This window comes from Vicia villosa, unplaced genomic scaffold (assembly GCF_029867415.1).
Source record: "Vicia villosa cultivar HV-30 ecotype Madison, WI unplaced genomic scaffold, Vvil1.0 ctg.005558F_1_1, whole genome shotgun sequence".
NCBI lineage: Eukaryota > Viridiplantae > Streptophyta > Magnoliopsida > Fabales > Fabaceae > Vicia > Vicia villosa.
The window spans coordinates 71869-95073 of NW_026706644.1; the positions used below are offsets into that span (position 1 = coordinate 71869).

General features: G+C 36.3%; 2 protein-coding genes across 2 annotated transcripts; one reads left to right on the top strand and one right to left on the bottom strand.

The window, feature by feature from the left end:
• Positions 1-101: 101 nt before the first annotated feature.
• On the bottom strand, positions 102-11661 carry LOC131642660 (protein MAIN-LIKE 1-like). The gene is made up of 7 exons (XM_058912881.1): positions 11646-11661; positions 11380-11406; positions 10664-10815; positions 10331-10512; positions 9912-10239; positions 9498-9727; positions 102-546 (listed from the first exon to the last, which is right to left on the bottom strand). The coding sequence occupies exons 1-7, from the start codon at positions 11659-11661 to the stop codon at positions 102-104; spliced, it is 1380 nt and encodes a 459-aa protein (XP_058768864.1).
• Positions 11662-15151: 3490 nt separating this feature from the next.
• Positions 15152-15784, top strand: LOC131642662 (uncharacterized). The gene has a single exon (XM_058912882.1). The coding sequence runs from the start codon at positions 15152-15154 to the stop codon at positions 15782-15784; it is 633 nt and encodes a 210-aa protein (XP_058768865.1).
• Positions 15785-23205: the final 7421 nt, after the last annotated feature.

Sequence of the window (23205 nt, forward strand, 5' to 3'; positions counted from 1 at the left end):
AATCTCAAACTATAAGTCTCATAATAATACATACGTCTACAAGTCTCATAACAATACATAAGTCTCAAACTAAAACATAAATATAAACATAAAATGTGACATTAATCAGACTCATTGTCATAAGTAATTGGACCTTCACTAGGTAATGGTCCGCCCTGTGCAAGTCTGAGTGCTCTAAATATCTCTAGAAACTGTTCGTCTTCAGGAACAGCCTGATGACGCTGTAAGTAATGATGAAGCTCATGAGATATATATGATAATCTCGGGTATGACAGTCCTTCGTCATAGACAGGCACTGGTACCTCCATCGGCCGATCATCCCGTGGTGCTCTCAAACGATGATGTGACACCATACAATACCACGGCAAATAATCATCGTCTGTCTCATATAGCATGGTGGCAAACGCAGCTGGGGGATCATTGTAGGATCGGATCACCTGCAACACACTCTGCATATATGTAGCCCACTCAACATCCACATCAAGTGTGTCTACATTAGGAGGAGCAGTCGGTATGTACTGTCTGTATCCAAACTGACGCATGCATCTGTCAGGTAAATATAGAACTACAGTACCATACCACTTCAAACCACCCCGGTGAAGGATAGAAAAACACTTAGAAAGGGGGGGGATTGAATAAGTGTGACTTTAAATCTTGGACGATAAAAATAAATGCACAAATATTTTTATCCTGGTTCGCTGTTAACGAAGCTACTCCAGTCCACCCCCGCAGAGATGATTTACCTCAACTGAGGATTTAATCCACTAATCGCACGGATTACAATGGTTTTCCACTTAGCCGCAACTAAGTCTTCCAGAGTCTTCTGATCACAACCTGATCACTCCAGGAACAACTGCTTAGTTCACTCCTAAGACTTTTTCTAGAGTCTACTGATCAACACGATCACTCTAGGCTTAGTTCACTCCTAAGACTTTCTGCTCAGCCAACTGCCAAGACTTCCTGCTCAGCCAACTGCCAAGACTTCCTGCTCAGCCAACTGCCAAGACTTCCTAGAGTATACTGATCAACTGATCACTCTAGTTCCTTACAACTTAATGTAATCTATTCAAGAGTTTACAAATGCTTCTTAAAAGCGATAATCACAACTGTGATATTTCTCTTACAATTTAAGCTTAATCTCACTAAGATATTACAACAGCAATGTAGTGAGCTTTGATGAAGATGAAGATTCTGAGTTTAGAGTTGAACAGCGTTTCAGCAAGTTAATTTGAATTGTCTTTGTTCAGGATCGTTAACCTTGCTTCTCATCAGAACTTCATATTTATAGGCGTTTGAGAAGATGACCGTTGAATGCATTTAATGCTTTGCGTGTTCCGTACAGCTTTGCATTTAATGTTATACGCTTTTGTCAACTACCTCGAGCCTTGTTCACGCTGTGTCTACTGACGTAGCCTTTAGTAGCTTTAACGTTCCTTTTGTCAGTCAGCGTAGTCTGCCACGTGTACTTCCTTCTGATCTGATGTTTGTGAATACGACGTTTGAATATCATCAGAGTCAAACAGCTTGGTGCACAGCATCTTCTGATCTTCTGACCTTGAAGTGCTTCTGAGCGTGATACCATCTTCTGATCTTCAGTGCTTCTGATCTCATGTTCTTCTGATGCTTCCATATACCCATGTTCTGATTCTGCTTCGACCATCTTCTGAGTCTTGCCAGACCATGTTCTGATGTTGCATGCTGAACCATTTGAGACACATCTTCTGAGCGCTGAATTATGCGTACTCTTTATATATTTCCTGAAAGGGAAATTGCATTGGATTAGAGTACCATATTATCTTAAGCAAAATTCATATTATTGTTATCATCAAAACTAAGATAATTGATAAGAACAAATCTTGTTCTAACAATCTCCCCCTTTTTGATGATGACAAAAACATATATAAATGATATGAATTTGCGATCAGAAAGAGTAGACGGCAAAAGACAAATTACACAGCTATAGCATAAGCATATGAATATGTCTCCCCCTGAGATTAACAATCTCCCCCTGAGATAAATAATCTCCCCCTGAAATAAATACTCAAAGAACTTTGATAAAAGACTTCCCTGATTATTTCGGTAGAGACGATCATATAAGCTTCTGCCTTCAGAGAATTCATAGCTTCTGACTTTTGCTTCCATTGGACAGCTTCAGAACTTGAATTTCTTTAGATCCTTAGAACACTCACAGCTTCTGACTTCTGCTTCCATTCAGGACAGCTTCAGAACTTGAGTTTCTTTTATCTTCAGAACATTCACAGCTTCTGACTTCTGCTTCCATTCAGGACAGCTTCAGAACTTTGAATGTCTACCAACATCACTTCATGCTAGATTTGTATCAGAACATTGTTGAATGTACCAGAGCATCATCTGAGCATCTCTACATCCTGAAATGTTACAGAACAAAAACTAAACGACAAAAGTCAGCATGAACGATTTAGAACATAAAATGTATATTCAAATACATGATATGTATCAGAGCCAAATGTATCAGAGCATTTAGGCTAAAAACATGTATCAGAGCAAATAATGTATCAGAGCCATAACATTATATGTATCAGGGCAAATAGAATTTTGTCATAACAGGATAGACAATGATATTCAAATTCTATTATCAGTGCTTCTGATTCATTCTTCTTTCTTGCTTCTGATCTCTGAAGCTTGATAGCACTCAGCTTGCTTCAGTTTCCATGGTTTTGCTTCTAGTGTTTGCTTTGAAGATTCACTTCACTTCTTTGTACCTGCAAAACACTTAAACCATATAGAACTTGCAGTTCTTGTTAGTGAATGTGTGGGAGCCTTTACCCAGCAACTGATAGATTTAATCAAATCATTTATCATTTATCTTCTCCCCCTTTTTTGTCATAACATCAAAAAGAATATATAAAAAGATTCAGATGTATAAAACAGAACACATGGAGGAAGAAAATGATTTCATTTAGGTTCAACCAATGGGTACAAAAGTACAGGATGAAAAGATCAGATGCACAGAAACAAAACAGATGCAAAGAAAAGAAAGAAACGACACAGACTCAATCTAAGATGGCCCTAGTCTTGATAAGATCTTGGCCAGCATCTGTTTAACATCGTTGTTGTGTCCTTCTTGCCTCTCAATGAAAGCATCATACTTCTCATTGAGTGAGCTTTGCTCATCCTGTCTCCTCTGAATCGCTTCTAGAGTCCTTGCGAGACGAGAAGGTTCATCAAGAGAAGTTTCACCGCTTTCAACCACAGGAATGACATGTTGATCTGCAGCTTCCATAGAAGTATCATTTGCTGGGATATCCTCAACAGGGTCTGATTTAGCAACATGATCTTCAGCATCTGCTTCTTGCATAGAAGCATCTCCATATTCTGCAGCAGGAATTTCCGAGTCGCCATTCTCAAGTGCCTGAAGAATGGCAGCTAGATTCCTTGGAGCAGAGGGACCTTCAACTTCTGGTGGGTCAACAACTTCTGGAATGACCAAGCTAGGGTCTTTCTTAGAAGGGTTTTCCCTCAGAAAGTCAAATAAGGTCTTGAAGTCTCCAAGCAGAACAGGATACTCAGGAATCCAGATAACCATGTCCCTGCATGGGTTTGCTTCCATTGCAGCAGCCAATCTCAATACTTCCAATTCATCCACAAAGGGCTTCTCCTCAGCAGCAACACAATTTCTGAGAGGATGGTAGTATATACCATTATCTTCCTCCAGAAAGTAACCAGGGTAACCAGGGGCAGCAGCCACTAGTCTTTTCTGAACTCCCATTGCTTCTACTTGAAAATCCTTGCGAAATCTTCTCCAGAGATTTCTTGTAGAAACATCATCCAGACCATTTAGGAATGCATCCTTCAGAAGGTCTAGACTGCTAATCACCTCATGTCTGAAGAGTTCCAGGAATGTAGAAGGTTCAGGTTCAGGCGGATTGAAGGAGAATTTGTAGTCAGGATAGAGAAGACAGTAGGGTTGGGATTTTCTGGTAGGTAATGGATGGGATAAAGAAGGTGGAGGTGCGGTGGTTGATGAGGAGGGAATATCTGAGAGAATGATTGATGAGGTTGGAGTGTCAGATGGAATGAATTGAGGAGAGGGTGGAGTATTTGTAAAGGGAATTGGTGAGGGGAAATAATCAGAAGGAGTTGGTGGAAGAATGCTCAACGGTGTGGGGTTTAGAATGGGAGAGGAGGAGGATGATGGAGAAGGATTTGGTAGAGTGAAGTTTACTTTTGGTTCAGATAGAGGTGATTGGAAAGATGGTTTAGGGACAGAAGGAGGTAGAGAAAGGACATTTCTGGAGATTTGTACAGAAGAAGAGGAAGAAGATCTGGTTCTGCGAAAGGAATCTCTGATCCTTTTATCTCTTCGTTCTTTAGAGTCCACCTTGTCAGGATCATAGGTGACCCTCAACTTCTTGGCTCTTTCAGCCTCATCTTCTTCAGCCTTTCTTTTTAACCTTGCCTATCGTTCCTTCTTATCCTTCTTCAGAATATCCTCTTTAGACGGAAGTACTCTGCCACGGATCCAAGCAGGATCAACATCTGATTGCTTCCTCACGCAATCTTCCAAGTAAAACTTGACAACTTGATCAAGTTCTTTATGAAACAGAGAGATGAACCCTTTAACAGCTATTCTTCTGGACAGAATGTCAGGAAAGCTTGTGCACATAACAGGTACATTCTTAATGACTTCCAGTCCGAACAGATCAACACCATTGAAGATGGGACCTTGAGTTACTCCAAGAGAATGCGAGGCATTACGATTTCTGATGGAGTCCACCACTTTGCTTTCAATCAGAATGTCTGAAATCATCCTTCCAAAAGGAATGGTTGTTCTTGGAATATGAGGATACTTCGCCCTTTCATCTTCTCTTGACTCAAAGATAGAGGTTTTCAGATTCTCAAATAGAATATGAGAGATGTTGATTTCTATCTTTTTGCCAATGCAGAAAAGAGTATACTTGTGAGTCGGGCTGATGTAGGAGGAGCAGCGCATCTTTTTTCTATGGTGAAGAGAACCCAGGATAATCTCAGTCCATACTTTATAAAAAGGCTTTAAGTTGCCCGTAAAAGCAGAGTCTGTTCCGACAACCGTAGAGATTTGTTTTTCAACTAAAGTCCAGTCAACAGTGTGGGGTTGAAACTCAGACCAACCTTCTTTATCATCAAGATTGTACAGCTTTCTGATGAGTTTCTCAGTGATGGTCACTTCATGCCCTAGCACGAATGAGATGATGGCAGTTGGGGTAACTGTTGCATGTACCCAAAATTCCTTTACAAGTTCAGGGTAAATTGGACCAACCAATCTATCAAGATATTTAGACCATCCTTGCTCAAAGATTCTTGCATCACACTGAAAGCCATTTGCCTTAAGGTTGTTGACGTCCACTGCCGATTCACATAGAACTTCCAGTTCTTTCGTGGGTATTAAGCATGTTTTCAACGGAGCATCATTTTTGCTTAAACGGTTCTGTGTGGAAGTGATACTATCTTTAGAGATTGATGAACGAGGAGATGGATTCATTATGATAATGCTTTGAGATCAAATCAAGAACTAGGGTTTGAAGAGAGATGCAACAAGGTGAATGCACAACAGAGAGAGAAGGAGAGAAAAAAATGGGAATGAAGATGAAGCGGGTTATTTAAAAGATTTAAAAAGAAATCAATATGCATTTAATGAGAATTGACATTAGGAGAGAGAGGACACAGTAAATGAAATGATTTAATACAGTTACCTAGGTCGGCGTCTTTTCGACTGCACGCTTTGTACAAACCGTACAGACACGTGTTCATCATTTGATAATAGATGACAGCTGTAAATATCAGAGGGATTTTACGCCTTCAAATTCTGATCACTGCTTCTGAGTTGATCAAGTTTCTCTTCTGGAAATACTCCTTCTGAAGTGTGCTGATATAAGACTGAATGATCTTCTGATCCATTACTTCTGATATACACAGCTTCTGGAGGATCACTTCTTTGTTCTGCAGCTTCTGATAAGATAAAACTGTATCTGCAGAAATTCTTAAGCTCTTTGTTTCATCAGAAATAAGTTTATCATCAAAACAGATGTTTATTGATTTGTCCACAATTAATGTTTCAATGTTGTATATTCTGTAGCATTTAGAGCAAACAGAAAAAAAACAAGAATGAAACACCAATGCTTTAGAGACAAACAAAACAGATGGATCCAAGACTAATGAACTTTCTTTTCTGAATTCCTACAAACATAGTTTCTTCAACAGATTTAAGAACCAGAACTTGAGAGACAATCTTTCTTCCCTTCAAGTGTTGAGACCACCTTGAATCCAGGTGTCAAGTCATGTTGAATGTTGTCTTCTTTGTTATCAGGAGAATCTGCAAAAGAAATAATCTTTTTCTTTGGTACCCACATCTTCTTGGGTCCTTTCTTGTTAGATTTTCTCAAGTTCTGTTTGAACTTGGATTTAACATTGTAATCAATAAGAGGAACAGCATGATAATTCTTAATGTGAGTTTCATGATATTTCCTAGGTTGTGTCACATGCTTCTTAGTGTGTGTTATGTGAAAACTTTGTGCATGTGAGGTGTGCCTAATATCATGAGAGTGGCCATACTTGAACTGATCATACAATGGCTTGTATGTAATTTTCATCTCATCAACAGGTTCAAGTTTGTATGGGGTTTCACCCTCATAACCAATGCCAACTCTTTTGTTTCCAGACACAGCATATATCATAGAAGCTAGCTGACTTCTGCCAATACTTCTAGATAAGAACTTTCTGAAACTTAAATCATATTCTTTCAGAATATGGTTCAGACTAGGAGTGGATTTTTCTGAATCAGAAGGAGATCCAACATTATTGGATAATTTTAAAAGTTTTTCTTTTAATTCAGAATTCTCCAGCTCAAGCTTCTTTGTTTCAAATTCAAATTGCTTTTTCAGCTTTTTGTATTTGAGACTGATCTGAGACTTGAGTTCCAGAAGTTCAGTTAGACCGGAAACTAACTCATCTCTAGTAAGTTCAGAAAATACCTCTTCAGAATCTGATTCTGATGTAGATTCTGATCCGTCATCTTCTGTCGCCATCAGCGCACAGTTGGCCTGCTCATCTTCTGAATCATCTTCTGATTCATCCCAGGTTTCCATAAGACCTTTCTTCTTATGAAACTTTTTCTTGGGACTTTCCTTTTGAAGATTTGGACATTCATTCTTGTAGTGTCCAGGCTCATTGCATTCATAGCACATGACCTTCTTCTTGTCAAATCTTCTTTCATCAGAAGATTCTCCACGTTCAAATTTCCTTGAACTTCTGAAGCCTCTGAACTTCCTTTGCTTGGTCTTCCAGAGTTGATTTAGCCTTCTGGAAATCATGGACAGTTCATCTTCTTCTTCAGATTCTGATTCTTCAGGATCTTCTTCTCTAGCCTGAAAAGCGTTAGTGCATTTCTTGATATTTGATTTTAATGCAATAGACTTACCTTTCTTTTGAGGCTCATTTGCGTCCAGCTCAATCTCATGGCTTCTCAAGGCACTGATAAGCTCTTCCAGAGAAACTTCATTCAGATTCTTCGCAATCTTGAATGCAGTCACCATCGGACCCCATCTTCTGGGTAAGCTTCTGATGATCTTCTTCACATGATCAGCCTTGGTGTATCCTTTGTCAAGAACTCTCAATCCAGCAGTAAGAGTTTGAAATCTCGAAAACATCTTTTCAATGTCTTCATCATCCTCCATCTTGAAGGCTTCATACTTCTGGATTAAGGCTAGAGCTTTTGTCTCCTTGACTTGAGCATTTCCTTCATGAGTCATTTTCAAGGACTCATATATGTCATAGGCCGTTTCCCTGTTAGATATCTTCTCATACTCAGCATGAGAGATAGCATTCAGCAAAACAGTTCTACATTTATGATGATTCCTGAAAAGCTTCTTTTGATCATCATTCATTTCTTGCCTTGACAGCTTCACGCCTCTGGCATTTACTGGATGTTTGTAACCATCCATCAGCAGATCCCATAGATCACCATCTAGACCCAGAAAGTAACTTTCTAGTTTATCTTTCCAGTATTCAAAGTTTTCACCATCAAATACCGGCGGTCTAGTATAACCATTGTTACCGTTGTATTGCTCAGCAGAGCCAGATGTAGATGCAGGTGTAGGTATGGTCCTTTCACTTTCATCAGCCATCTTTTAAATGAAGCGTTTTTCTCTTCCTGAATCTTTTCTAAACACGGTTAAGTGCTTGCACCTTAGAACCAGGCTCTGATACCAATTGAAGGATAGAAAAACACTTAGAAAGGGGGGGGATTGAATAAGTGTGACTTTAAATCTTGGACGATAAAAATAAATGCACAAATATTTTTATCCTGGTTCGCTGTTAACGAAGCTACTCCAGTCCACCCCCGCAGAGATGATTTACCTCAACTGAGGATTTAATCCACTAATCGCACGGATTACAATGGTTTTCCACTTAGCCGCAACTAAGTCTTCCAGAGTCTTCTGATCACAACCTGATCACTCCAGGAACAACTGCTTAGTTCACTCCTAAGACTTTTTCTAGAGTCTACTGATCAACACGATCACTCTAGGCTTAGTTCACTCCTAAGACTTTCTGCTCAGCCAACTGCCAAGACTTCCTGCTCAGCCAACTGCCAAGACTTCCTGCTCAGCCAACTGCCAAGACTTCCTAGAGTATACTGATCAACTGATCACTCTAGTTCCTTACAACTTAATGTAATCTATTCAAGAGTTTACAAATGCTTCTTAAAAGCGATAATCACAACTGTGATATTTCTCTTACAATTTAAGCTTAATCTCACTAAGATATTACAACAGCAATGTAGTGAGCTTTGATGAAGATGAAGATTCTGAGTTTAGAGTTGAACAGCGTTTCAGCAAGTTAATTTGAATTGTCTTTGTTCAGGATCGTTAACCTTGCTTCTCATCAGAACTTCATATTTATAGGCGTTTGAGAAGATGACCGTTGAATGCATTTAATGCTTTGCGTGTTCCGTACAGCTTTGCATTTAATGTTATACGCTTTTGTCAACTACCTCGAGCCTTGTTCACGCTGTGTCTACTGACGTAGCCTTTAGTAGCTTTAACGTTCCTTTTGTCAGTCAGCGTAGTCTGCCACGTGTACTTCCTTCTGATCTGATGTTTGTGAATACGACGTTTGAATATCATCAGAGTCAAACAGCTTGGTGCACAGCATCTTCTGATCTTCTGACCTTGAAGTGCTTCTGAGCGTGATACCATCTTCTGATCTTCAGTGCTTCTGATCTCATGTTCTTCTGATGCTTCCATAGACCCATGTTCTGATTCTGCTTCGACCATCTTCTGATGTCTTGCCAGACCATGTTCTGATGTTGCATGCTGAACCATTTGAGACACATCTTCTGAGCGCTGAATTATGCGTACTCTTTATATATTTCCTGAAAGGGAAATTGCATTGGATTAGAGTACCATATTATCTTAAGCAAAATTCATATTATTGTTATCATCAAAACTAAGATAATTGATAAGAACAAATCTTGTTCTAACACCCGGTACAAACAGATATCATCAACAGGACGGTGCACCCTATGATCCTCAAAAGGGCGCCAGACGATATCGTGAGGAGTCAACTGATCTAACACAGCTCGGATGTCAGCCACTTTTTGCGTCCCCTGCCTATATTCCCATTTCATCGCCCTAGCCATTGGACTATCAATGCCACATAATCCAGAAGTACCTCTCTTTCCAACAGTTGGAAAATACTCATGAATCCAACACTGTAACAAAACATTACTATTATAAATTAAACTAAATTATAATAAACTAAATTAAACTAAAATAATAGATATTAAGTATAACTAAATCATAAGTAAAATTTTGTACCTGAAGAAGAGAGGCATAACCGCCAAGCTGCTTGCATGAGTAAAATGAGGCATCCCCTAAGTATCTCTACAGAGTAACCAGTGCAGCTGCCCCCCAGCAATATCTTCCACAAGTACTCAAATCTCTAAACAGTGGTAGATATTTTGCCTCGACAAGAGTAAAAGTCTTGTCGGCAAGAATAGTACAACCTAATAGCAACATCATGTAGGCTCTCATAGCACTCGTAAAGTTATTTGCCGCTCTTTGTTGCTCAAAAATTTGCTTCAACCAATCCAATTTATAGTAAGGACCCCTAACAGTAGAAGCCTCTGTAGTTGCATCACTAAGTGAAACACCAAATAACTCAACAACTAGATGGATAGCATCATAATCGGTGACAACAACATTGGGGTCAACTAGCTCGCCCCTAATCGGTACATGAAGAAGACATTGAAACATCATCTAGCGTGATGGTCATCTCGCCGAACGACATATGAAATGACGATGTTTCAGGATGCCATCTCTCAACAAAAGCAGATAATAGATGTGTATCTACCCTGGCCAAATAAGTATGCTGCAAAGATGACAAACCAGATGCAACTAGCCAATCATTCATTTTCCTTGGGAGCATTGGCGGAACCCATCCTATTAATTTGCTGCCATGTGCAGCAACCTTTAAGGTTGGCTTTGGTCGTCTCTCCTGAAAATAATTTGTAATATATGTGTTAATATATAAGTACATATAATTTAAAATTATTCAACATAAATTTTTAAATTATTGAACCTAAAAGAAAACATTTACGTACCTCGCCAAACCATAAATGTCAGGCAACATGATTCTGATATCTAACCAATAAAGAAGTATCAGTCGGTTCTCTGGGAAATGCCTGGTGCTCCGGACCAACCTCAGGTGCAGCTCCCTGATGTCCCTCTCCATCAGGGTCTCGACGTTGTCTTCCTCTTTGACGCATTATGTCGATCGCACTTCCTCTTCTTCGAACCACTGAAAAATAAAAATAAAATATAGTTAACAATAAAATAAAATGTTATTAAAAATTAAATATAATAGTGAAAAGAAAAACAAAAACGAAAAAAAAAATGAAACGGATACCCCAAGGGGGGGTTATCCGGCTGAGACTTTGAAGAACCGGAATACCCATTGGTGGATTATCCGGCTGGTACAACATAAAACCGGAAATCCCACTATTGGGTTATCCGGCTGAGGCCTGGCAAAACCGGAATACTCACTCTTGGGTTGTCCGGTTGGTTGCTTTCTTGAAATTGAAGAACCGGAAATGGGAGCCTTGGGTGTTCCGGTTTTGGAAAAAAAATTCACAGAATTCCCCTAGAAACGTAACTGACTCAATGAGTGAAAAGTGTAAAAATTTGAAATTTTTACTATTTTATGCAGGGGTAAATTTGTCCGAAATTTTTTTAGGTAGGGGTATTGGGAAAAATGTTGGGGTATGAGGTATAATTTTCTTAGAAATGAGTTGAAGGCACAACTTCAAAACCATAGATTTGTAAATTGCATAGAGCTTCAAAATGTGTTACAAAGGAAACATACCAGGAGCAGCAACAGAAGTTACAAACACTGCAAAAAGCCCACTATCAGCTAAATGGAACAATCAAAGCCATAAAGCCCTCTCATTTATTGGATCCATAGATACTTCTTATTTAATTTAAAAAGTAGTGTTTTATGCAAACTCTAAATAGTGAATTACATGCATAAAATATAGGCCTCAAAAAGATCAAGTCAATATCTTCATTAAGATAAATAACATTATAAAAAAGAAAACTTTAATAGCCTTAAGATGATAAGCAAGCACTCACCCGATACACTCCACATTTCGATATCAAATGTTTCAAGAAAGGGGACATTTCAAATGGTGTAGTACGTATTGTGGATGAAAATGAAACCCTCAATACTGCAAAAGATACATTTTCAAGTTAAAATTAGAATTATAGAACAAATTAAGTACATTTACAAGTAAATTATCCATCTCATAGGTTCAAAACTAAGACCAAGTTTTCCTGGCAGAAAGAATAGAAATAATTGGTGGCTTTAGATGTTACTAACTTTGAGCTCAACTGACTTTCATCAGTGTCATATACACTTGCATTTTTCTCATCTAATAACAACGATAAGAAAAGGAGTTAATCATCCAATGAAAACACTTAAATATTTAGAAATCGAAACAGAGTTAAACAGAAAAATAAGACAAGTGAATAAAAAACAAATAGTGAAACAAAACACAAACCTAGGATGAAGAAAAGCACCAGTAAGAAAAAAACAAACTCGGTCACTGTTCCTTCATGTTTGGTGATTTTACGCTCTTTTTTATTCTTCTTTTAGGAACATCAGCAACATCACACTATAAAATGAGTTGAGTTTGTTGAATAAGAAGAATCAGGAGACGAGAGAGAGTAAGAAATCTAAGTTTGAATTTAAGAAACGGAGTTATGAAATGAGAGAAATAGAAGTGTAAGTGAAAAGTAGTGGAAATGAAAAAGTTTATTTCACATAACATTTGTTTTAATCGGATAATGGTGTGCTTTAAAGGATTTTGAAAAAATTGACTGCCATTTGGCATAAAGCAAAAATTTGATTGGGTTGTATAATTTTATTTAGTAAATTATGAAAAAGGGTATTTTGTAGTGTAAATGAAATATGAATTAAAAGTTAATATAGGGTGTTTGATGATATGTTTTATTGATAGGTAAGTAGTTGATGGAATGGTGAAGATTTCTTAAGAAGATAGGAAGATTGTTTTATTTGTGGTAGACTATTGGTTTGAATGAATGACAAACACTCACTTCCATGCTCTACATAGCTTTTCCACAAGCTCATTATGGCTTAGTGAAAGTTGGTGGTCTCTCCATTTTCACCTTCATTGTTGGACCTTTATCTATATTTTTAAATTTTATATTTGATTCTTCTCATATAAATACATATATCTCAACTACTTGTTAGTTGATATATGCAGCAGCAAAAACAACGGGAGCTGAATCAACATTAACTGTTTCCATTAATAAATTAGAGAAAATAGTATTAAAACATAATCTTTAAGGGTAAGTTTTTTTGCTATGATGTGGTTTGTTCCAATATCATCTTCCTATCTTGGAGATGGTTGTCTTTTGGTTACTCTAAGTTTAGTGTCATTTATTATGAATGGTTTAAACTCCCTTTATCTTGTTCAAATGCTATTTAGCGTTTCTTTGTAAGGGTTGCACCCCTGGTGCGAGCTTTATATTATCAATTGCTTATTAAATAAATAAATAAATTAGAGAAAATAAGTAAAAACCATTTAACTTTAACATGAATTTCTCCCTATAGTTTTATTGGAAAAATGATAACGTCAATAAAGTGATAAAGTTGATATATTATATTTTTATGTTTTAATACTATTTTTATAGTTTTAAAAATATGAAAAATTGCTTGAAACACTTATATTAATGAAAATTTATATTGTAAATGTCCGATCTCCTAGTCGATCTCATAAAAATATTGAGTTACTTTGTGATTCATACTTAATAGATTGCGTAAATTTTCAAACTCTTAATCGGTCTCATGAAAGCATTTCAGCCAACGTGGTTCATCCTTAGGGAACGTAAAGATGTTTGATATTTTTTCTTGTCTCAAGAAAGCATTTATCCACTACGTGACTCATATTTAAGTGATTAGGTAAATGTTCAAACTCTTAATCGATTTAAGAAAGCGTTTTACCCCTACGCGACTAATGATTGAAAAACTATGTAAATGTCTGACCTCTTAGTCAGTCTCAAGAAACAATTTTCCCCTAAGTGGCTTATTTTGCATAAATGTTTAACCACTTGGTAGGCAAGGATTCCTTAAATTTAAGTCCATTGTATAACATAGTGAAGAGCGCACCAGCGACAGTAAATGAGGTCAGGTCTGATTAAAGGATTGGGTCGTCCCATCCACCCCAAAGCTGGCATTAAGGATGCAATCAAATAAAGAAACTTACATGTATAAGATAATTCATTTATAGCTAATTGGCAAACATCATGACCCAATTAGGGGCGGCTCAAGGGTAAGGCGGGCTAGGCCCTTGCCTTGTACCTAATTTTTTTTTCTAAAGGTATTTTAGACCTCAAAAAATAAAAATTCACTAAATTTTTTAAAAAACGAAAAATGTGTACATATGCTTGTTTAGCTGGTAAAGAAATGACGTTTTATTTGAAAGGTTTTGTGTTTAAATTTAATAGAGCTACAAAAGAGCAAATTTTACTATCCTTTTTATTAGAACTAATGATTTTTGGGTGTTTTTTAAACATTGTTTCAATCTTTAACAAAGCAACGATCATTTCTAGAGTAATTTGAATATCTAAACTATTATTGAATAAATTTTTTTTATTTTTATAATCGTAATACCAACTTTATATTTAATTTTAAGTTAAATATATTTTTTAATTCTTACCTTATAAATAATTAAAACACAATATAAACAAAAATTATATTTCTTATATAAAATCTTTACAAAATACAAATTTTTTTGTTTAATAACCTAATATGTGAGAGTTGACAACATGACTAATCGTTTTCATATTTAATTTTTTATTTTGAAAGATAATTAAACCTTTTTGTTTAATAACCTAATATGTGAAAAAAAAAGTTGACAACATGACTAATCATTTTCATATTTAATTTTGTATTTTGAAAGATAATTAAACCTTGATATAAAATGTAAATATTTAACTATCAAAGAGGCGGTGTGGATTTTAAGGCGATTTCTAGAGAGGATGCGGAGGGACTAGAAAAACATTTTCTTGAGAATGAAATCAAAGAGGCGACATGGAATTGCGGTGGAATGAAGAGTCTGGAGCCGGATGGTTACTCTTTTCTTTTCATAAAGAAGTGTTGGCATTTTATTAAAGATGACTTTATCAATTACTTCAATCATTTCTTTGATGGAACATCTATTTCAAAGGCGATCACTTCTTCCTTTTTGACATTAATTCCGAAGTCTAACAATCCGATTAGTTTGGATGGATATAGGCCCATTTGTTTGGTGGGATGTTTGTACAAGGTGGTAGCTAAGCTCTTGGCGGGGAGATTAAAAGGCGTTCTCAATTCTATTATTTCTCCTTGTCAAAGTGCCTTTGTTCCCGGTAGGCAATTGTTAGACGGAGTGCTAGTGGCGAACGAGGTGGTGGATTATGCTAGAAGAGAAGGGAGCAATTGTATTCTTTTTAAAGTGGACTTTGAAAAAGCGTGTGACAAGGTTAGTTAGAATTTCTTACAGTACATATTGAAAAGGATGGGTTTTGGGGAAAAGTGGAGGCGGTGGATGGAGTTATTGGTGTTTTCTAGTAAAATGTCGGTGTTGGTCAACGGGAGTCCAACAAAGGAATTCGAGGTTTCTAGAGGTCTAAGGAAAGGTGATCCTCTTTCACCTTTCCTTTATGTGTTACTGGTGAAAGGTCTTACGGGCCTTGTTAGAAAATCGATTAAAGTGGGAGAATTCCAAAGTTTTGCTATTAGGGATTCTTGTAAGGTGGACATTCTTCAATTCGCGGATGACACACTTATTGTGGGGAATGGTAATTGGAAACATGTTTGGGCGTTAAGAGCAGTTCTTCGGGATTTTGAACTAGTATCGGGGCTTGGAATCAACTATCTCAAAAGTAAGTTAATTGGCATTAATACTAATTTACGTTTTTTAGAGGCAGTTTCTTACTTTCTTTCTTGTAAGTTGGAAGATAGAAATTTTTATTTTCTTGGCATTCCAATTGGTTTCAATCCAAGGAAGGAAGCCACGTGGAATCCGCTCTTGTTGAAAATGAAGAATATGTTGGAAGGTTGGACGAATCGTTTCCTAAATTTGGGAGGGAGAATTACTCTTCTCAAATGTGTGCTTAGTTCATTAAGTATTTTCACTATGTCATTTTACAAGATGCCGAGAAAGGTGGTGAAAAAGTTTACTATCATTCAAAGTAATTTCTTGTAGGGTGGAACGAAAGATAAAAGGAGAATTCATTGGTTAAAGTGGGAAGATGTGACTTTAACTTTGAATAAAGGTGGATTAGGTGTCAAAAACATGGCTATGTTTAATTTGGATCTTCTTAACAAGTGGAGGTGGCAGATTCATCAAGGTCAAAGTTCTTTGTGGTTTAATGTGTTGAAATCGCGTTACGGTGATTTATCTTCCAAAGTGTTTGGATGTGGCACGGAAAAGAAGGCTTCCTCTTCTTGTTCCATTTGGTGGAAGAATATTTTAAGGATTAATTCGTCATCTTCTCATGATCCTATAGCTAGTTGTAGTAAGTTTAACGTTCATAATGGCTTTAATACTCCTTTTTGGGATTCTATTTGGTTGGAAGACATCGCTTTAAAAGAGTGTTTCCCGGATTTGTTTCTTGCTTCCCGTTTAAAGAATGATCCGGTAGCGGCCATGGGTGGTTGGATGGATGGTGTATGGAATTGGAGTGATTTTTTGTTACCCGTGGATGTAGGGGATAATGTGGTGCTCATGGAGGAAGTCTTGGCTTTTAAGGATAAAGTAGCGGTTTTTAGAGGGTGGTCGGTAGGGAAAGATTCCGTGATTTGGCCCGGAAATCCGGATTTGAGTTTTTCAGTAGCTTCTTATTTTGCTTTTTATGAGAGGCTTCGTATACCGTATGGTCCTCCTATTAATCATGCGGAGGTGTTCGGTTTATTGTGGGAGATGGATGTGCCTTTTAAGATAAAAGCTCTCGGATGGAGACTTTTTCATAATAGACTTCCGACGAAAGATCTTTTGGTGACTCGAGGTATGTCTGTTCCCTTGGATGATTTAAAGTACATATTTTGTGGATATTGTATGGAATGTAGGAACCATTTATTTTTAAGTTGTTTGGTGGTGAAAAATATTTGAAGGGAGATAGCTTTTTGGGTGGGTAAAGGGGTTATTTTTGAAGAGGAGTGCCGGTCGAATTTTATGGAGTGGCACCTATTTTTTCGTAGTAGAAAGGTGAAGGATAGAAAGTTGGGAGTAGTTTGGTTTGCTACTACTTGGAGTCTTTGGTTGGTTAGAAATGGGAAGTGTTTTCGGAAGGAGGCTTGGAATGTGAACAATACCGTTTGAAACATCAAGCTCTTGGTGTGGAAATGGTCGTTTTATAGGAAAATTACACACCCCAATTATTCTTTCTACGAGTTTTGTATGGATCCTTTGTATTATCTCTCGTGATAGTAATTGATTTGTAATCTTTCCTTTTTATCGGGGTTTCCCGGTTCTTTTGTAAGCGGGTTGGAGAACCCTTAGTTCTCTCTTTATTGGATTCTTGCTTACTAAAAAAAAATAGTTGATACAAAAAATTTAATTGTAAAAAATATTAAAATTTTTTTTAAAAATTAAATATTTAATTATGACGGATGAAAAGAACTTCGTTCTAATAATCGTCTTAAATTTCAAATTAGGTTAGACCCGCCCTAAACCCCATATCGAGGTCAAAAGGGTCACAATAAATCAAGACAGTCACCATAATGTGCATTAAATGCGAAGAAAATCATATTTACTATATAAGTATAATAAGTATGTTATCACAAAATGGATATACACACACAATTTACTTGAGAATCTGACTAAGACTTTACTAATCATCGTCTATAAAGTTCCATGGTGTTTTTCTATAACTCATTAAATACCATAGTCTAGCGGATATTTTCACAAATATAAGTCAAATACAACAGTTTTATTCAAGGAGAAAGATAACATATAATAGATACACCTTCTTAACATTGACATGAGATACAACCACAACAATAATTTTATAAATTTAAATTTAAATATAGGTCATGCTAACAAATATTTGCAAACACATTTTTAAAAAAAAACGTATTGCTTTAATCACTTAAAAAATATCCCAGGAACACTCGTTAGCATTTTTCTTTAATATTTCCATTTAAATATAACCACATACTTTTATCGGGAAAAAATAATAATTCAGTTGCGAAGTTTGCAGCCATAGATTGATCTTATGAAATTTAGTGAAACATCATAATCAAGTAATAACAATTTAAATGTGATAATGCAATGATATAAACAACCTTCCATCAACTAGTAGTCTCTTTATTAAGTATTTGATTCTCAAAGTATTAGAATTCCTTCCTTAAGTACAAGCAAAAAAATGTAACCAAACGAGTTATTTCAGAAAAGAAAATTGATATAAAAAAAAAAAGGGATAACTCATTGTTTTGGTAACCAGAAAATGGGAATTATTTACTTTTTTGGTGACACCTTTTTTGCAGTGCTACAACGTTAAGGTGATATTCTCACGCAATGCATTTATGGTGGACATTGTTAGTGAAAATATTGGTAGAGTTTTGAAACTAGATTCTATTGATTTTTGACTCTTGGCATTGGTGGCTTCACGCTGGAAGAAAACAACCGTGATTAAAACACATTCTTCATTTCTTTATCTTTCTAGTATATAGTTTCTATCAATGTTTTTGTCTTTTCTTTTCTCACTTTTATTTTGTTCATGCATATGGGATTTTATTCAAGAAGGGAATAAGAGATTTAGAGATATGGATCGTTTGGTTGCATATGAGAAAGGATTAAAAACATGGCCAATTGGGTTGATGCCAATATTTTAAAAAAACAAAGGTGTTCTTCTAAGGAGTCTCTCTGGATCATGTTAAGTAAGTATTTGTTGATATTAAATTGACTATGAGATGAAAATTAAAATTTGTGATGTCTATGATTTTAAATTCTGGTTGTGTGGATGCGGTTGGAAGTGTAAGAGACACTTAAAATACATTACTTAAAGTTAAGGATTTTCGTTAAATTAGATGAAAAGTAAAAATTGTAATGCTAACTATGATTTTAAATTGTAGTTGTGGGTGTTGTGATTTTAGATATTGCGATTGTTGTGATGCGCATCGCAGGAATTATAACATGAATACCATGAATTTTGATTGAGATGAAAATAAAAAATTATAATGTTATCCATGGTATTAAATTGTAGTTAGGGGTGATTGCAATCTATCGTGATTGTTGGAATTAGGGCTTGCAATGAACCGAATCAACTCGAAAATAGTTTGAAATTTGGTTCGACAATTAAATCGTTGAATTAGGTTGATGAACCAAATGACCTGGATATGAGATAGCAAAAAGACTAAGTTTGTTAATTAAATGAGCTGAACTTGAATTATACATAGTTTGACTTGTTAGGTTCATGAGTTAGCTCGATTATATATGAGAATAATTATATTATCTTTAAGAGCTGAACTTAAATGATAGTTCCAGTATATATAACACTTTGTTTGAATTTTTTTCTGAGAGAAAGGTTGTAAATTGTGTGAAAGAGGTGAGACATTGAAATCTGATATGCATGGTATTTATAAGTTACTATATGCTTCTTAGAAGGATTGTGTGGTGTCGTTTTCTTTTACCTCCCCGTTTCACTTGGGAGGACGGCACGCTAAACCCTTCACGCGAAATTTGGAAGGAGAATGCGCCCGTGGTGGGATGAATTTTATTTCAGTTCTTCCTACGATATCACACGAACTTTCTTATTTGTCCTACGAGTAGGAAAGGGGAAAAAAGATCTCAACTAAACCCTAGGAGTTTGCTAAGTGTGGGGATTTACACCTAGACTAGAAATTCTGGAGTCCGGGAGGTCGGTTATACATAGGGAAGTGTTTAAACACCCTACATATCTGTAGTACTCTACAGGAACCTTCTCTGTGTCATTGTGATTGTGTTTGCTGCTAATGATTGGGAAAGTTTCTCCTTTGTATTAGGAGAAGGAATTGAATTGATTTGAAAAGACAGACAGATAGATAGACTGACTATTTTTGGTATTTTATTAGCTTGCTGAGATTCCTTGTGAACCTCATGCCTACATATCCCTAGTGGAAGTCAGAGCTTAATGTAGTTCGGGGAACTAACTAGGGAAAATAATTGTTTTTGGTGCCTTGCTTGAAGCTCAAGGTTGAAGCTTGGAATTAAATCTCTGTTTACAGTAAAGAGACATGAAATCATCTCTACAGAGAGGTATTTGTACTATTCTACCACAAACATTTTGAAAGAGTGACAGAATAACTGAATTCATTTCATTCAAGAGGGGGACCTTACTTGTGTGTGTGCAAGTATGCCAGTCAGATGCCTCTTAAATGAAAGAAAGATGCTCGTCCAAATTAGGGAAAGTGTACAAGTCTGGGGATGTGCCAGAGCATGTCTTTCAGAGTCCTAAATGGGAGACTTTGATTGAAATTGAAATTGAAATGTTTGTTTTTTTGAATGTGGTAGAGTAGTAAAAATATCTCTCTATAGAGATAAGCTATGTCTATCTACTGTATGAAAGATTTGACTTTAGCTGGCTTGTATGAGGCCCAAGCTTGAGGCTTTTTGATTGATTAATTAATATTATTGACTCTGGGAGATGACTCTACTGAGGATTAATTACAGGGTATTTTTGTGTTCTGTACAAAGCCCAGAATTGAGGCTGACTCTACTTAGGGAGACTCTATTTATGTGCCTTGTACAAAGCCCAAGGTTGAGGCTGACTTTAGCTAGGGAAAAAACACTATTTTCTGCCTTGTACAAAGCCCAAGGTTGTGGCGGACTCTTAAATGAATTAAGTATGGATGACTATATGGGGAAAGATCCTAAGTGTTAGGAATCTTTGACACATGAAAGATATGGTTTATCTGCCTTGTACAAAGCCCAAGGTTGTGGCTACTGAATGATGAAGAACTCACTGGGGAGACTCTATTATCTGCCTTGTACAATGCCCAAGGTTGAGGCTGACTCTTGACAGGGGAGTTTTATTGTTTGGGTGCCTTGTATGAAGCCCAAGGTTGAGGCTAACTGTTTTTGTTGGTTTTGACTCTATTGAGGAGATTTTATCTATTAAAAGACTGTTTTTTGATGGAAGCTAACCCTTTCCAGGGATTTGACTCAGCTGGTGAATTTGTCTGTTAAAAGACTGACTTTTATCATGTTTTTGGAGGCTGACCCTTTCCAGGGGTTTTGACTCTTTTGGGGAAATTATCTCCTAAGAGAAATGAATCTTTATTTTTTTTTTTTTGACATTTATTAATTGACTTTGGAGGCTAACCCTTTCCAGGGATTTTTATTGAAATGATGGATTGATTTTAATTGACTTTGGAGGCTAACCCTTTCCAGGGATTTTTATTGAAATGAAAAGTGGATGGCAGACAGATTATCTAGTGGAGACTCTTTGTTTAAAGCCCAAGATGAAGGCTGACTCAATGCTGAGGATGACCAAAACATAGATCCTAGACTCTACTAAGGAGGATTGATGAAGATAAGGGTGACAGAGACTGTCCATGTCTCTCATTCCAAAAATGTACTCAATGCAAAATTGAGACAAACTTAGCTTGTTTAAAGTCTGGTTTAAATTGGAAGAAACTCACCAGGGTAGGCTAAAAGGTGACTAAAGACCTGTTCCTATGTTTATAAGAAACCTGATGGGTCCTTGTATACAAGCTCAAGAGGAAGCTGGAAATGCTTTTAAGAAGCCTGTGGGTCCTTGTACAAAGCCCAAGAGGAGGCTAATCGAGGGTCCTTGTTATAGCACAAGAGAAAGCTTATGTAGTTTTGAACTTATTTTGGCTCTAAGCAAATGGGTAAGAGGTTTCACCGGGAATAATTCCTCTTTGGGTGGATGTGTCCTATTTTTTTGGATTCTAAGGTTTTTGCCAAGATGTTTCACCGGGAATAATTCATCTTGGGGGTTTGAACTACAGATCTCTAATTAGGAAAGAGCCTTCACCGGGAAGACATTCTCAATCCTAGGTCATATTCCTATAATATATATATAGTTTAACTGTCCTAAGGTTTATACTCAAACGCAGTTCTAAACTAATATATGCACAGTTTATATTTGACAGTAATTTAAACAAAGACTGTAAATTGAAAGCTTGTAAAGCCTAACCTGGATGGAGTGGAGGCCATTGAAGAAGTATGTACAGAGCCTCAACAGTATTTTTGTTGTTTTGTTGATAACAGTTGAGTATATATGATAAACAGTTAATGGTTTTTGAAAACAGAAGAAGTGAAGATGGACAAAGGTCACATAGGTATCTGAAGAGTTTCACCGGGAATAATGCCCTTCAAATACCAGAAGAATGTTTTGAAAACAGGAAGAAGATTTTGAAAATACAGTTTTGAAAACAAGCTAAGAAGAGAAGATTTTTGGGACTTACACTCTATTAGAGGCCCACTTAAAAATGATTTACTGTTTATGAAAACAGTTGAAGAAAAGATTGAAATGATATAAGGTTTCGTTGTTTGAAAACCTTAATCATCTGTTTAATCGGAGATTGAAAACAAATTTGTAGATTGACAAAAGTCAACTTAATTAAGGCAAAGATGAAATCTATACCTAATTAAGACCTAAATAAATAGGGTTTTTATCATAACATTATTCACAAAGTAATTAGGTTGAAACAAAATGAATATATATATTTTAAAGTATTTAAGAAAACATTTAAAACATACTATTTTAAACCTAATTAAAATACATGAAATAAATAATATTTTTATGATTTTTTTGATTATTTATAAAATATATATATTAATCAACAAGTGTTTAAAAAATGAAGTCAAAATGAAATAATTTGATAAGTTAAATAATTGGTTAAAGTTGTGAAGGAATTAAGTTAGAAAAGTGATAAAAAAATAGGTTTTGGTCCTAGCAAGGCTTGAACTCACGCCCTTATAGCCACACACTCAAAACAACACCACTGAGCCAAACGCCAGTTGGTGACTATAACACGCGCGCATTTGGTTTTGTTTTAAAACAAGTTAGAAAAATCTGAAAAAAATAAAAGGATGAAAAAGTCTGGGGCGAGGGGGATTCGAACCCCAGACTTGTGGCATGATGATACTAAGGGCGCATGTGTGGCCACTAGGGCAAGTTGTTTAGTCGTTAATAAAACGCATGCCATTCAAAATAAAATAAAACCTGCCCTGAGAATTCAAATTTGCGCGCCACCACCATCTTCGTCTTCAACCTCAAGCTCTCCATTTTTGGATTTCTGAACTCACTCGTTTCTCAACCATTTGTCATGATGTAAACACGAAACTTGCTCTAATTTCACTCACGATTCTAAATATGTAACTAACATGAACTATCATTAACTACATCTAACTAATTTATCAGAAATCGTGAAGAACCCTAAAATTTCAAAATCAAATTAAATGACTATACTGAAAGATAAATGGATGATGATAGAGGGTTTTCAATCCTCTGATGATGCTGAACAAGATAGAATCGAGCTATTTCACAAAAGGTACTTAAATTAAAGAGGTGAGGTTCAGAAACTTACCTCTGAAAATGGAGATCGTGAGGATGATTGAGAGCACCTGGGTTTGAATGAATGATCTCAATAGCTTCCCTGAGACTCAATGATGCT

Excerpts from the sequence above, each read along its gene's own strand:
- LOC131642662 (XM_058912882.1), top strand. The coding sequence starts at position 15,152 with ATGTCGGTGTTGGTCAACGGGAGTCCAACAAAGGAATTCGAGGTTTCT.
- LOC131642660 (XM_058912881.1), bottom strand. Across the intron at positions 10,816-11,379 it reads AACTTCTGTTGCTGCTCCTG|TGGTTCGAAGAAGAGGAAGT; the intron begins GTATGTTTCCTT and ends TTTATTTTTCAG. Across the intron at positions 9,728-9,911 it reads GCTGGGGGGCAGCTGCACTG|TGTTGGATTCATGAGTATTT; the intron begins GTTACTCTGTAG and ends GTTTTGTTACAG.